The 16,125-nt window shown below is 38.6% G+C and overlaps 1 protein-coding gene across 8 annotated transcripts in view; it reads left to right on the top strand.

Moving 5' to 3' along the window:
• hiw (MYC binding protein highwire) overlaps nt 1-16,125 on the top strand; it is a 154,775-nt gene that overhangs the window by 16,013 nt on the left and 122,637 nt on the right. For 6 of the 8 annotated variants that reach the window (XM_076209843.1, XM_076209840.1, XM_076209837.1 and 3 more), the window contains exons 15-18: nt 2,628-2,838; nt 3,973-4,139; nt 4,900-5,046; nt 13,545-13,769. In XM_076209843.1, the coding sequence (XP_076065958.1) occupies nt 2,628-2,838; nt 3,973-4,139; nt 4,900-5,046; nt 13,545-13,769 (750 nt within the window). The remainder of the gene's footprint in view (nt 1-2,627; nt 2,839-3,972; nt 4,140-4,899; nt 5,047-13,544; nt 13,770-16,125) is intronic. The other 2 variants (XM_076209839.1, XM_076209842.1) reach the window with 2 other exon arrangements.

Here is a 16,125-nt window from a genome sequence, read left to right as displayed (position 1 = left end):
ACCCAGCCCAGTCAAGCCGCCACAAGGGCTGTCATTTCGTAGAATTTTGTACCAAAACGTAGTAAAATAGCAGCATGTGGCAACTGCACAAGGAGCTGATGGCCAGGGGTGGTTGCTGCTGTTTAATCATGCACGCAAACAACACAACATACACTCTATAAAGGATTTGTGGGAAAACCCAGTTTCGGCAGTGGCATTCCTTGGGGAGACGGGACTGCTCGGACAGACAGTCTAGGGAACGACAACAACTGCACAAGGACATGAGGAAATTTTTTCTACATATCAGCGGGCTGTTAAAAACGTTCAAAAACTCAAACTTTTGTGTAAAAATCATAGAACTAGTTATCAAATAATAAATGGTACATCAAAATATGACTTATTGGTAATTGTGTTACTTATAAAATATTATACCTCAAAAGATACGTTTTTACTGTGTAGAAAAAATTATATGCTAAAGTTTCAGCTTTCTTTTAGCGATAATAATATGAAAAAAAAAAAAAGAATTTTTATATCTTACTGAATATGTTAGGGCATGGGGGCCTTATATACATTCAAGAATAAAAAAAATAGAACCACCATTTTGTCAAAGTTTGACAAGCATATCTTGCTATGAAAGTCTGCACATGCCCGAGAAAAATGTATGCCCCAGTATGGCAACACTCCCATTCTACACGGCAGTGTAGAAAACGTGCTAACCCTGGCCGCCACCACTGTCCCGCATGCATACCTTCCGATATTTACAGTGTACGTAATAAAAGATACAGTACAGTACACTGTATATACAGTACATTTACATGCCTGTATTATAATCATTATTACAGAATTTTTGGTATTATAGCATTATTATTACAGTATTGTTATTATTACAGTGTTAGAGTATTATTCTTATGTGTTTCTATGCCATATCATACATTACCTATACGTATACCGCTATGAAAATCTATGGTTGTTAGGGTGATATTTTCGATGACCGGACGTTTGGCATGACCGGACCACCCTTCCCCCCAATTAGTCTGGGCTTTTGAGGTTCGACTCTACTGATGCTATTTGCATTTATAATTGGGTTAGGTCTGTTCTGAAGTTAGTGATGCAAAACATTTTCAGAATTTTATGCTGAATTTGTAAAGTTAGGAGATTATAGTAGATAACTGTACAGTGAAACCTCAGTTAAATGAACTCTGAAGCAATGTTCTTTCAATTTGATTTACTCTACAGAAAATCCATTAGCCTTACTGACCACTGAACTTGTGTGTAGTTCACAGTATAACTTGACACACTTCCTTGCTCAACAGAAATCCCACATGCATCCAAAGCTCCTTCCACTCCATCTTTATTCTTAGTCTTCCTCTCAAGCTTACTCCATGCACCTCTTTCAACAATATCTTAGCTAGTCTTTCTTAATTCAGTTGTCCATAGGACCTCAGAATTATCTGATCTACTTCAACAGCTCATTTCTTATTCCTGTTCCTATCCTCACCTCTTTATTTCTCTCTCTATCCAGTCTTGTAACATCTGTCATACTTCTGAAACGAGCTCAAAAGTATTCAGTCTCTCTCTCCCTCAGTATTCCAAGTCTGTGAATCATACAACCTTTTTTCCATTTATGCCAAAGTAACATCTATCTCTTATAACACTTTTCATTCTACCCAGATATTTGTACTAAAACTATTTCTCTTTATAGTTACTGCTGCTGATAATAACATTCATATATAACTTTCATGAAACATTTCTGTACTAGGTCACCATACAGTATTTCATATTTGTGTTGAAAGTAAATGTGGATAAAAGTTAAGGTGATGAGAGGTACAAGAGGTAATAGGGGGGGTGATTATCCCCACGATTGTGTATGGGGTAGAGACTTAAAATTTAAGGGAGGCAAGATAAGAAGATCCTAAATGTATTTGAGATGAAGTATTGAAGAAGTATGGTGGGGATTATGAGGATGTATAGATTGAGAAATGAGTTGAAGAGACAGAGAGCAGGGATGAAAGGAAAGCATGCAGATGGGGTTGATCAAAGAATACTGGGATGGTTTGGGCAAATGGAAAGAATGAGTGAAGAAAGTCTAGCAGTAAAGAGTGTGGAAGGTAGAAATAGATGGAGTGAACTTAAAGAGAATGCCAAAAATAGGATGGATGGATTGAGTGGAGAGTGGTTGTGAACGGATGATAAATTGAAGGAATTTCTTCTTAACTGCTGTGTAATTTCTTAAGTGGGTGAGGTGGGAGGGTAGCCATGTAATGAAGCAGTGGGGGTAAATCAACTTTGGCTGGTGGGCCCTGTTATGAAGATATTACATTTTGCTGCATTGCTTCTGACCTGAGCAGTGGGTGGGGGACAGGGATGATCCATCATCCACAAGGAGCTAAGATAGAAGGAACAACAAATAGGTGTGGAATGGATGAAGCTTGGGTTTAGACCATGACTAGGCAACCCCCTATTAAGGGGGATGGACTTTTTCGTATGTTTGTATGGATGGATGTGGAATGCATACTTACATTTGGCCACCCCCCTCTCAGGAGGAGAAAGCCTTTTGGTGTATGCAAGTGTGTTTTTTTCCTACCGTCCCCCTCATAATATATGTTTGTTAAATATAATTCTTACCTACATTTACATTATCTTGCAAGGGATGTCCATGTCAGTTGGTCCAGCAGGTGATGAGGAAGTGGAGGAAGATGATGGAGGAGAGAGTGAAGATGGAGCTGAAGTAGGGATGTGTCCACCTGGGCGCCATCGATGGGTTCGTGACCTATGCCTGGTCTGCATGTATTGTCATGAGTGTACTGGCTATGGTGCTGTTTGTGTATCCAGCGGAAGGCCCAATCGAAACCCTGGACAGTGAGTTTTTCATTTAATATTTATTTTAATTGAAATATGATAATGTATTGAAACATGTCTTTCATGTTAGGGTTTATTATATTCGAAATAAAAACCATGTGAGGACGGAGGCTTTATTGGTATGACATTTCACTTGTTACAGCTTTTTCAAATACATGTACTTGAAAAAGCTGTAATGAGCGAAATAGCCGTAACAAACGAAATGTTGTACTAATAAAGGCTTTGTCCTCGCATGATGTTGATTTCAATAGACTTGTCGCCAACTATCACTTTCCAACAGGAAATTTTTTATTATAGTGCCATGATTATGGTGCCATGCTTTATAGGACCTATTTTAAAAATCCATTATCTCTGGTACAAAATAGGTATCAAAAGCAGAGCAACACGCTCACTCCTGTGGGAAGAAAAGCCTTCTGGTACATGTAATATCTCTGTATTTGCTTATAGATAATAATTTACTTCATAAAGGCAACCTCAGTAGAACATCTCCACTTAGAAACCAGTCTCCTCACAGAACAGCACATGAGAATGTTAGCCACACAGTTCTACACAAATCTTTGAATTTTACCATATATATACATACATAAACACACATACATAAACACACATAAACACACATACATAAACACACATAAACACACATACATAAACACACATACATAAACACACATACACAAACACACATACACAAACACACATACACAAACACACACACACACACACAAACACACACACACACACACACACACACACACACACACACACACACACACACACACACACACACACACACACACACAAAATTAGGTAAATACACTCACACTCATATTCACACTTGCACAGCCCACCAGACACAACATACATAAACACACATACATAAACACACATACATAAACACACATACATAAACAAACACAAACACACACACACAAACACACACACACACACACACACACACACACACACACACACACACACACACACACACACACACACACACACACACACACACACACACACACACACAATTAGGTAAATACACTCACACTCATATTCACACTTGCACAGCCCACCAGACACAACATAAAAAGATGAAACTTTTGTAAATTGTAATGAATATTCTTATTTCAACAGGCCTTGTGGCTGTGGGTCAGGAGATTCAGGCTGCAGTGAATGTGGTTGTTGTCGCACATGTGCTGATGAGCTGCCAGGTGCTGAAGGAGACCAGCAAGACCCATTCAGTTTAATGAATGGTCAGCCAGGAGGATTGTTTGGATTCTTTGAAATGAGCAATGTCGGAGGTGAAATCATATACATTTTGTGCATAGATTGATGTAAGAACAATGTATGTTATAGTTAGTGCAGAGTGGATAAGTTAGTCAATCAATCAGTGGCAGCAATGAGAGATCCATGGATCTCTTTCAAGAGACATGGGATAATGGATTGATTATTGTGTATTATTGTAGGCAAGTCTGTATGATAGTGCATAAAGACTGGATTGTTCTCTGATGTAAAAACTTATCACTCACACACTTAAAGTTTCTTAGTATGTGCATCCTGAGGATTTATTTACTGAAAACTATCGGTGAGATTGTGTCAGTCAATTAATTGTTGCCTTGAATTTCACTAAATGAGAAACCTGCAGCCCTGCAATGGCTGGCAATGGTCCTCAGAACCTTCCACAGATCTCTCTGGAAAGAAAGTTTGAACTTTTGTGTTGTATCAGTATGGTACTGTTTCTATGTTGCTGGCTCAAAATGGTAAGGAGAGGAGAGCAGTTGCTAGTTGTCAGCTCTCCATGTGTTAAAAAGTGTATACAAATACCTGTACAACTAGTTGTTTGATTAACATTTGACACAACCTCAAAAAAAATTGTAGGGGGAGGGCAACTGCCCACTCTTGCCCAACCACTTTAAGATGTCCATGGTCAGTTTTATTTCAAAATTATAAAAAAAAAAAAAAAAATAGATATATTGCACAAAAGGAAATTTTGAATTTTTTTATTCTGTGGTCTTTTATATTTTATCATAAGTTTTATTTCCGTCATTGATTATTCTTTAGGACTATTTGGGGGCCGAGCAGGTGGTCGACTTCAAGATCAGCTTCAGCGTCGCTTTGATGAGAGAAGACACAGACCACGACATCGCCATGCTCGTTATGCCCCTGCACCTCTCAAGAAGGGTATGAGTAATGGATCAACATCTATGTGTACTAGGACCATTCTTTTGTCATCACATATTTAGATAATCTTTTTTATAAAGTGTTTTTGTTTATTATTCAGTTTTAATTTTTTTTATTGTAGCCTTGTAGGTAATAATAGAGAGTTGTGTGCATGTAATTTTCAAGGTTTTTTTACATAAAGCACATCATCATGGCGGCCATACACTTATTGAAATGGGACAATGTAAAAATGAGAGGGCACAAAAAGAAACTAAAAAAAGATAATTACAGAAAAGATCTGAAAAAAAACAGCTTTCCACACAGAGTGATAGATACTTGGAACAAATTAGACAAAGAAACAGTGTGTGCAAACACTATTCAAGATTTTAAGAAAAAAATTGATGCTGAGAGATACAAAGACGGGTCACCACGAGCATAACTCCCTTCCCGTATAATACAACTAGGTAAATACACTAATAAGCCTCTTGCTCCATATAAGGGAGGTGGTCAGCCAAGTCATTCAACACCCTTTACCCATCCATCACCCATCTGTTTCTCTCTCATCTTAGCCCCTTTTGGGTGAAGGGTCATCCCCTCCACTGTACACTGCCTGGGTCATAAGCATGCAGCAAGACACAGCTCACTCACAGCAGGGCCACTTCATTTACATAGTGGCCCTCCATTCTTGTTCTCTCATACAAAATCATACATACATACATATACCAAAGGCTTTTTCCCCGTTACATGGGGGGGGGGTAGCCAAAAAAGAAAGAAAAAGAAAAAGGCATAGAAATCACTCCCACCCATTTCATTTCCCATATATTCCACTCCCCTCCAACCTCCTCCCTCACTCCTATCTTGGCACCTCCTGGGTGATGGGGGATGGGATTAGGAGTCCTACTACCTGTAGCCCCAAAAGGGGACATTCCTAAAAAAGAAAAAATGCAGAATCACCCAATAGTAAAATTAAATGACCAAACCCTTCCACTGCAAAAGAACCCAAAAATTCTAGGCCTAACATTTGATACTTGTATGACTTTCAGGCTACATATCAAAGACCTGACAGCAAAAAATCAACAACGAACCAAACCTACTAAGATCCATTACTCGCATTGACTTTGGACAACTAAAAGAAGCCCTAATAACCATATCTAAACATTTCATAAGAACCCCCTTTGACTAAGCCTCCATAGCATGGTTCTCAACAATTAGTCAAACACAAACAATTTACAGGATGAAGCACTAAGAGTAATAAAAGGATACACCAAAACCACCCCTATTGAACACCTACATAAAATCAATCAATTGTTGCCTTGAGTTTCACTTGGTGGAAAACCTGTAGCCCTACAGTGGCTGGCATCAGTCCTTGGAACCTCTTACAGATCTCTCTGGGAAGAAACTTTAGACTGTTGTGTGTATTGTATTAGTGTGGGACTGTTTCTGTTTCACCTGCTGAAAGTGATAAGAAGAGGAGAGCAGTCACCGATTGTCAGCTCCCCATGTTTGAAAAAGAGTAATAAATACAGTTGAAATTAATAGAGAAAGATCTTGTCCCTAGTCCAGAGACTGAGTGACAGCCCCTCAGGGTTGCACCTCTTGATAGAGATGAGGGGTTTCACAGTTTTTGAAAATGAGCAGCTTCATTGTCCATCTTGCAGAACCACCACATACAGGTACCCATCATTGGTCCCACTGATAGACAAAAACCAAAATCCTCCCAATTGAAGACCACATAAAATGGACAGAAACACAATACAACACCAGAAGCCTAAACAGCACTCACCCTTCACACAACATTTCACAAGCACCTCAAACCCTGCCACTGGCGAAGTTGAACCAAGGGCATGGTTCTTTAAATTCCACACTACAAAGTCCTCTGTGAGGGGCACCATCCTAGCCTTCTGATAGGGGGAGTTTGGGACATTAAACCATATCATATGACACTTGGTTTTGAGGCCGGGCCTACAATTTCTTTTTGTCAACTTCAGCTGTATTTCTTCCACCTTTTTTCACTTAAGGTTAGCTGACAGCTGGTGACAGCTTCCCTCCTCCTGCAACTTTCAGCCAGTGACAGAAACAGTCTTATACAAATAAAACACAAACAAAAACCCGTATTTTCTTCTAAGAGAACCCTATGTGAGGGTCCAAGGACCATTGATACTTGCTGTAGGGCTGTAGGTTTCCAGCCAATGAAATTTGAAGCAACACCAACAAAACATTTATTATTGTCATTGTTATTGTGATCATTGTCATCAGTACAGTAGGGAAATGAGTGAGAATAAATGAATGGATGAGACAGTCAAGAGCGATATTCCTTGCAATTGCTTTGTAGATGAGTGTATGAGCAGGAATTTGTTGCATGATGAAGCAATAGGGGTAAACCACCTATTGTTGTTGGACCTTGTGGTGGCTGAGTTGTACCTTGCTGCACTGCATTTGACTCGACCCTTCATCCTTGAGGTAGTAAGATAAGCTCTGCATGGGTGAGTGGGTTTTTATATGCGAGTGTAATCATTGACTTTCGTCCTCCTTATAGGACTGTGGGCTTTGTATTTATGTATATGTATGAAATGGCTATACACATGAATTTTTAATATAGAGCCATGGGTCTCCTGTAAAAGAGAGCTGAGACAATAGATTGATTGGTTGATATTTGATGAAAGAAAGAGAACTCTGATAAGGATGTGAACTTTATGAAAACCTTGAAAATTACTCGTTTAAGATTCCCACCTGTTACCATCTTATTCCCTGTGATGATATTTAAAACCTTATATATTTTCATTACTCAATCCTTTAGTAAGGTAAGTGTAAAGTATTTTGTGCTTTTCTTATATTATTTTTATTATTATTATTTATTTATTTTTTTACCATTTTGTTTTGTTTCCCCAAACATTCCCTATCATGGTAGGGATTGTTCACAGTACACTGTGACGGGAGGCTGCAACCTACTCTTATTTGACTCCTTAATGATGAACATATGCATGTTATTAAGACTTCTTGGGCTATTGATTTGAATAAAGTCTTCCTTGTGTACAATCCTTTGATGTATTGCACCCAGCTGCTCTGTACAGCATGAAGAAAGAGTTGTCACATACACAATTGGGGTTTTTGATTAGTCCATTCCATGCAAACCTGTTTGAATATAAGAAAGGGTTCACCAGCTAACCTGTTAATTGTTCACACTCTCTGTACTTAGTACTAGTGATGATTTTAATTTTCAGTTGTGCCTTTTTAGTATATGGAGTACAGTTAGTGATTATTAATTTCTTTTTATTTACATTATTTTTATTTTCTTGAATGGATGACAAATTGCTTTGTTTGTCTTGTCTTGAGAACCCCTGAATATTTAAAGTAATGCTGTTTTTTTTTTTTTTTTTTTTTTTTTTTTACCCTTGATGTTGCAAGTTATGTGATAGTCACATCTCACTTTTCCCATCTCACTTAATCAGAGCCGTAAAAGTTTTGATGCAAAACGAGACCTGCATGGTCCCTTGTTTTCAAAATTCAAGTATCTAAAGCCCTTGGAACAAATTTTGCATGGAGAAATTTTTAAGCAGTCTTTTTCTATTTATAATTGGCTGAGTGTTTGTGTACTCCTTTAACCTTTTTGCTGCACACTGGTTTCCCAATTAGATTAAATAATTTAGCAGCAGCCATAACAAATATCTAAGTTCCATACAGTCGTGAAAAGGTTAAGTTCAGGGAACAACAGTGTAAGAGCCTGATTTGATAACTTGCTTTTATTTTGTTCCTTTTGAATCTTATGAATTAGTTTGAATTAGGTTATAGTTGCTATTTACAAGTGGCCAAGACGGGTCTGCCTAAAATGCGTCCAAAGGCGTCCGATGGCGACCTATGGCGTCCAATCCCTTTAAATGTTTATAAATTTGGCTGGAAACAATTCAGAAATAAATATATATTGCAAGTGAGTCGTCTTTGTAAGTTTCATGCACTTTGTGCCATTAACAGTGAAGTTATCTACATTGAAATTTGCCCGATCGAGATAGCGGCCAGACCTCCTGGCCGCCATCTTTGTTTTCACGGTTCCCGATCGGGTCGGTGGAAAACATGGAACCAGCACTTTCAATTTCCACATTTCTTTCAAGAATCAATCATTTGGTTCATCACAAGATTAAACATAGTACCAGAAAGGCAATTTATTTTATCATGTTTGCAGAACTTGGTTAGTTGGGGCTTGGAGGAATTATACAGGCAGTATAATTGCTAATACAGATCAAACATTTTCAAATTCTATATTACATCGTTTCTGTTATTTCTTTTGTAAGCGGCTAAACTGGAATCTTATGCTTACCTGAGTTAGTTTTGATTAAAGGGTGTTACCGAATCATTTGTGCAGTTAACCCTTCCATGGCTGGCATTGGCTGCTGCCACCGAGATCTAAGTCCATGACGCCTACGTGTGCGGCACCGTATGTTAATCATTATTATCAATCCTGTGGTATTTTATAGTGAAATTTATTTCAACAATTAACACCTTCACGAATACAGTACACCAAAACCCCCTAGTTATTTTTCTCATCTTCTGATTTATCAAATAAGGTTTACCCATCATATGCAAAGTTGTGATGAAAAATGATCTATGGAGAATGACCAATCCGAATATATGCAATGCCTTGCAGAACTGAAATAGCTGTCAGTGACTAGAGTAATACAGACACCTGATAAACCATCATAACAACAACTGATATACTCCCAAATGTCAATATGTTGACATGAAATATTAATTTAACATTATATCTATAGTTCTTTTATGTGTGGATAAGTAGATTCGGGTGTGACTTTTTATTATGCGGGATTTGGGTTGAGGGATTGCATCCGTACACCATTTACTGTACCCATTAATTGATCAGAATTAAACATTTAATTACTAACCATATAATCCCAAGAAGCATATTTGAATATTTTATTGCTAAGCTTCTTCACCAAATATATGGTTATCTGTACTAATGATAAATTTCATGTGGAGACCAAATGTCCAGTTTTTGTTAACGAAGGAGACCAAATCTCCAGGGATCAAATGTCTGGAGACCATGTCCAGTTTTTGTTAACGAAGGAGACCACATGTCCAGAAATCAAATGTCTGGAGAACAAATGTCCAGTGTTAACGAAGGAGATCAAATGTCTGGAGACCAAATGCCTGGATCCCACATAACCCCATACAATGAAACAACGCGGCTTAATGCGTCAGAACAAAGCGAGAGGACTTTTTATCCCTGGGGGACTTTGATCGCTTTTACACGGGCGGACAATAACTTTTCGCATGAGTCCCTTTAATTCCTGTCGACAAACAGACGGAACGGAAGGATTGAGTGTGGCGACCTCTATTTTCAATATGTAATGATAGAGTTATTTACGATGATGTGGATGTTGAGACTATTATTCCCAGACGCACAATGTACCCCGTGCGCCAGCTGTGTCAGGGAAGTAAGTTTTGTGAATTTTCCTGAGCAAAGATCCCCTAGGATTATGACGCCTGAGCGATGATGATAATGATGATTGTTGGGCCATGCCATTTTAAGATGGATGTTTCATACTCACTGTTTTTTCGTTTAATAAATTAACTCAAAGCCCCAACTAACCAAGTTCTGCAAACATGATAAAATAAATTGCCTTTCTGGTACTATGTTTAGTCTTGAGATGAACCAAATGATTGACTCTTGAAAGAAATGTGGAAATTGAAAGTGCTGGTTCCATGTTTTCCACCGACCCGATCGGGAACCGTGAAAACAAAGATGGCGGCCAGGAGGTCTGGCCGCTATCTCGATCGGGCAAATTCCAATGTAGATAACTTCACTGTTAATGGCACAAAGTACATGAAACTTACAAAGACAACTCACTTGCAATATATATTTATTTCTGAATTGTTTCCAGCCAAATTTATAAACACTTAAAGGGATTGGACGCCATAGGTCGCCATCAGACGCCTTTGGACGCATTTTAGGATGTCCGGCCAAGACATTTTGATAGGTTATAGATATGCTGTGGTCACTAAAACAAAATTCACCATTTTCTCATGTTCCTATTTAATTTTATTATTGTGTTATATCCTGTGTTTTATTTTTAGTGTTTACAAAATTTTGAATTATGTGAAATTTTATTTTACTTTTTCCAAAAATGTCTAATGAGACATAGGTGTTCCAGCTTATGTCAAGGCATTACAATTTACTTCTGTTCTCCATTTTAGGTCTACTTACCTTAAATTACAAGTTTATTCTGATCCCATTCATAATTAGTATTGAAATTCATTCAGAACATGTCTACTTGACTGACTATATCCTGATATAAATTCCTGATGAAATTCCCAACTTACCCAGTATCAGTAACCCTCCACGTGCAATTTTTTGTATATGTTTCCACTTCACCTTTCATAGTTATTTTCGTTCTTTTGCTTACAAGTGCTGACCCTGAAAGTTCATGTTAATTGGATTCCCACCATACACAAACTACAAAAAAGCATGAATTTGTGAATTAAACCGATGAATGTTCACACAGTTGAGACTAATAATAGGTACCTTCATGTGGTGATCCTGCAAGATGGGGAACAAAAAATATTTTTTTTCAAAAGTTGTCAATCCTCCTCTATAAGGAGGTGCAGACATCCAATCTTTGAATGAGGCTTAAGACCTTTGTCTATCAACTTCAGCTGTATTTCTTACACTTTTTCATACACAGAGAGCTGACAACTGGTGACTACTCTGCTCCCCTTTATCACTTTTAGCTGATGATAGAATTAATAGAATACAGACAACAGTCCAAAGTTTCTCCCCAGAGAGACCTGTTTGAGGTTCCAAGGACTATGGCCAGCCAATGTGGGGCTGTGGGTTTTCCACTTAGTGCTCACAAACATGATCTTGGATCATGTGTTGAACTCCTGATGGACAGCTATTCCTTTCAAACAAACACACACACCACAAGCATAGCTCCCCTTTCCATAAGATACATACATACATATACCAAAGGTTTTTTCCCCCTACATGGGGGGTAGCCAAAAAGAAAAAGGCATAGAAACCACTCCCACCCATTCCATTTCCTATATATTCCACTGCCCTCCACCCTCCTCCCTAGGTAAATACGCACACACAAAAGAGGAGTCTTGGGAGTGTTAATAAAAGACAATCTGTCACCTGACAGACATATCAGCAGGATTGTGGGAGAGACATATGGACTACTGCAGAAGATTAAAGGGGAATTCCATTATGTGGATGAAGAAATGATGAAAAAAGTCACTGAAACTCTGATACGTCCAAGACTGGATTATACATCAGTAATATGGTCCCCACACAGAGTGAAGGATATAAGCAAGATTGAGAGAATATAAAGGGCAGCAACCAGACTGATCCCCAGCCTGGCAGATAAACCATATTAGGAAAGACTAAAAGCACTGGGTCTGCCAACTATGAAAGATTGAAGAGAAAGAGCTGATATGATTACAGTATTCAGGTCACATTGATGTGAAGAAATACAGTATTCCTTATAGATGCATGAATATGTGGAATAGCTTAGGTGATATAGCCCAAGCTCAAATAATACATGAGTTCAAATCTAAATATGATAAGTGGAAATCAAGGACATAGATTAAGTTGGAACTGTACATGAATTTGAGTGTAGGTATGTTAGAAAATTAGAGAATAGGAAATGCAACCCAACAAGCATTGCTCCTTTCCTGTATACTACAATTAGGTAAATACACACACACCCCATCGTTAAGGACCTCAACCCATTTGCTGAGAGGTACAAAGACGGGTCACTATGAGCATAGTTCCCTTTCCCATATAATACAACAAGGTATACTAGGTAAATACACACACAGTGGTAGCATTTGCAGCCACTATTACAGTGCTTCAGGTTCAAATCCCACCCAGGCTGAAATATTTTCAGTATTGCTACACTACAAGTCATTACTCCAACTCTCGTCGGTGAGGCGTTGGGAGTGTGTGTGCACGTAAGGTCGCAGCATTACCCATAGATTGGTCTTATATGAGCTCTGAACTGTCTTCCAGGTGGGAAATAGCTGTTGATTATGAGTCCAACATGTGATCCAAGACGATGGTGAATACACAAAGTAAGAGTGAGTGAGAGTATTGGTCTTGCCACAATCTTGATACAAAAAAAAAGACCAAAAACAATAATTGATAAAGGATAAAGGTAGCAGAGAAATGTGAATTTTCAGGGTCATTTTGTATGTGGCATGTCCAGCTGCCACCATGTCTTTCATACATGACACCATTGTTTATTCTATTTTTAACACCAACTATAGACTCAACATTTACTTGCACAAAAAACTGGTTGGAAAATTTAACTTTGAAAGGTGAAGTATAGTATTACCTTAGCCCATTGTTTCTTTTAAAAGCACAGCCCCAGGTTTCTAAAGGCAGCTACTTATTTTGACTTAGGACATCAAACCCACTTCATTTTCCACTTTCACATGGCCTCCCAGGGCCTGACTGAGTGGCTCAAAAACCCCATTTGACATGGTGACACTTCTCAGCTGTTGACTGTGTGTGTGTGTGGCCCTTGTGATTACAGGGCAACAAGTGTCCAATCCATCTGCCAAGGAGGGCTACATGTCCAATCTGGGCCACTTTGAGGCTCGATTACTCCGCCTAATTGCCCCCCAGTCTGCCGCTGCTGCCTCTGCCTCTGCCAATGTAGCAGCGGTTGTACCAGCTGCTTCTTCACCTGCCACTTCCACTGCACCCAGCTCCTCTGGTGCCACTGCTGTTCCTTCGCTTGCTGCTAGTAATATGCTAGGTTTGTCAGCATCTGCATTTTTTTGGGTTGTGTCCCTTTTTTCTTTTGCCTTTGATGTTTATTTTGAATGGCAATTACTAGTGATTTTACTATGATATTTTTGTATGTGCTTTTTTTTTTCTAAGAAAGTTAATCATTAATGGATGAAGATAAATGGTGAGTAGGGTAAAGTAACTACGAGATTTAACCAAAGATGTGTGTTTTGTGTAAATTATTATTAGTCTTTTGTAATATTGAAACTTGAATATCTTAGTCTCATTTTGAGTTTTTTAGAATTTTAACAACATAATTATATCATCAAGCATCTACTATCTTAAAACTGAATTTACTAATTACATTCTACTAAAGAGTATTAAATTATTTCATAATAAATATATATTTTTTCATCCAATGTGAGGTGGACATCAGAAGAGAAAAGGAATGCTTTGGCACCATAAAGTAACAAATGTGGACTGACATAATATGACTCATTGACTGAAAAGTAGAAGTGATTTTAAATTGTTGATGTCTGATCATTATTGTGGCTACATTGATTATGTCCTCTAGGACAAGAATACCTCCATTGTGGTCCCCTGTATGTCATTAAAGGCAATTAGATAGAGTAGTACAAAGGGACTAAGGACTCCCTTTTTCTAGTAATTTTCTACCACGTAAGATTGTAGCCGAAAGTACATTTTGACTCGATCACCTCTCTTATAAAGAGGATTAATGCCTTTGTAAATGTGTATGATAATTATTTCATGAATGAAAATGCATAAACCCATATATGTTTCAAATAATCTTATTTATACTTTTTTAATGAATATTCAGTGTAGATTATTTTCATAGAGTTGTTATCTATCTTTTGGGTATTTCTACATATTCCAACACCTCAATCATCCTCCCATCAGTCATCCAAGACATAAATGTATTCAGGGGAGAAAGCATGGGATTGTTATATTATCTGGAAGAAGGGAAATTGAGAGTGGAAATGGGAGGGAGGCAGAGAAATAGTGAAGGTGAGTGAATTAAATGAAAAGGAAAAAAAGAATAAATATCGAGAGGCACTGAGAGAAGCATGGGAGGAAGTGAAGGATAAAAGAGACACAGGAGTAAAGGAAGAATGGAAATATTTCAAAGTGGAAATGCCAAAGTGTGTAAAAAACTGTTTGTGGGATGAGGAGAAAGGGAGGGAATAGAAGAAGAGGCAACAAATGGTGGAATGAATAGGTGAAGGGAGAGGTGGAAGAAAAGGAGTGAAACAAAAATAGATTGAAGCCGTTGGTGGATAAGTTTGGGAAGGTATGTGAGAGGAGAAAGCTGAAAGTAGATGTAGGCAAAAGTAAGTTGATGAGATGTACAAGGGGTTGGGTGGCAGTGAGTTGATGGCGAGTTTAAAGGGAGAAAAGTTGGAGGGAAGAGCTTTGCTTATTTAGGGTCACAATTTTCAGGGAATAGAAGAGTCAGGGTGGAGATGAATTATAGAGTAAGGGAGCAAGTAGATATCAATTTGAAATGAAAAGTATTGTGATAATTAGGTATCTGGGGATAAACAAAATGAGAACATTGTAAAAAGGAGTGACTGTGCCCACAACTTAGTATGGAGTGAAGACTTGGATTTTGAAGGAGGCATAGTAGAGGAGCTGGAAAAAGACCTGGTAGATATGGTTGTTAAAAAATACTGAGGTGGTTTGGGCATATGAAAAAGATGAATGAAGAAAGACCAGTGAAAAAGAGGGTAGAAGGTGGAGGTGGATGGAATGAACTTGAGAGGGAGACTGAGAATGAAGTTGGATGGATGGGATGAAAGGGGTATTGGAAATGAGGAATGTCTGTCAAGCAGGAAAGGGAGAGGGCAGGAGGTGAATACGAGTTGGGAGTGGTGAATAGATGAGGAAATGATGCAGCTCAGAGGGATTTCTTGTCTACTGTGTTTTCTCGAGTGGATGAGTGGAGAGGGGTCACCGTGTAATGAACCAGTGGAGGTAAATCAACACTGGCTATTGGGCCTTACCACCCTACTGTCTTGCAACATTGCCTCTGACCTTAACGGATGTGGGTAGGTGGTAAAGAGAACATGTGCCGAGGGAAATACTTTTATTCCTATCTAGTTTCGCCTGAGTGGCTTCTTCAGAAGAATGAAGCCACTTCTGAAGAAGCCACTCAGGTGAAGCTAGTTCAGAATAAAAGTATTTCCCTCAGCCCGTGTTCCCTTTACCACCTATCCACATTCGTCACAATGTTCACCCATCTGACCTTAACATTGGACAGGGGACAAGGGTGACCCTTCATCCACAGAGCTAAGAAGGGAGGGACAATGAATAGGCTTTTGGATGAGTGTGGGATGGGTATAGGAGGGGCTGTATGCTTCGACTCT

The sequence above is a fragment of the Oratosquilla oratoria genome, chromosome 26 (genome assembly GCF_046742065.1).
Source record: "Oratosquilla oratoria isolate Oo_2021 chromosome 26, ASM4674206v1, whole genome shotgun sequence".
NCBI classification, from domain to species: domain Eukaryota; kingdom Metazoa; phylum Arthropoda; class Malacostraca; order Stomatopoda; family Squillidae; genus Oratosquilla; species Oratosquilla oratoria.
The sequence above is the reverse complement of the archived record's forward strand: the minus strand, read 5'-3'. Positions and strand labels throughout refer to the sequence as shown.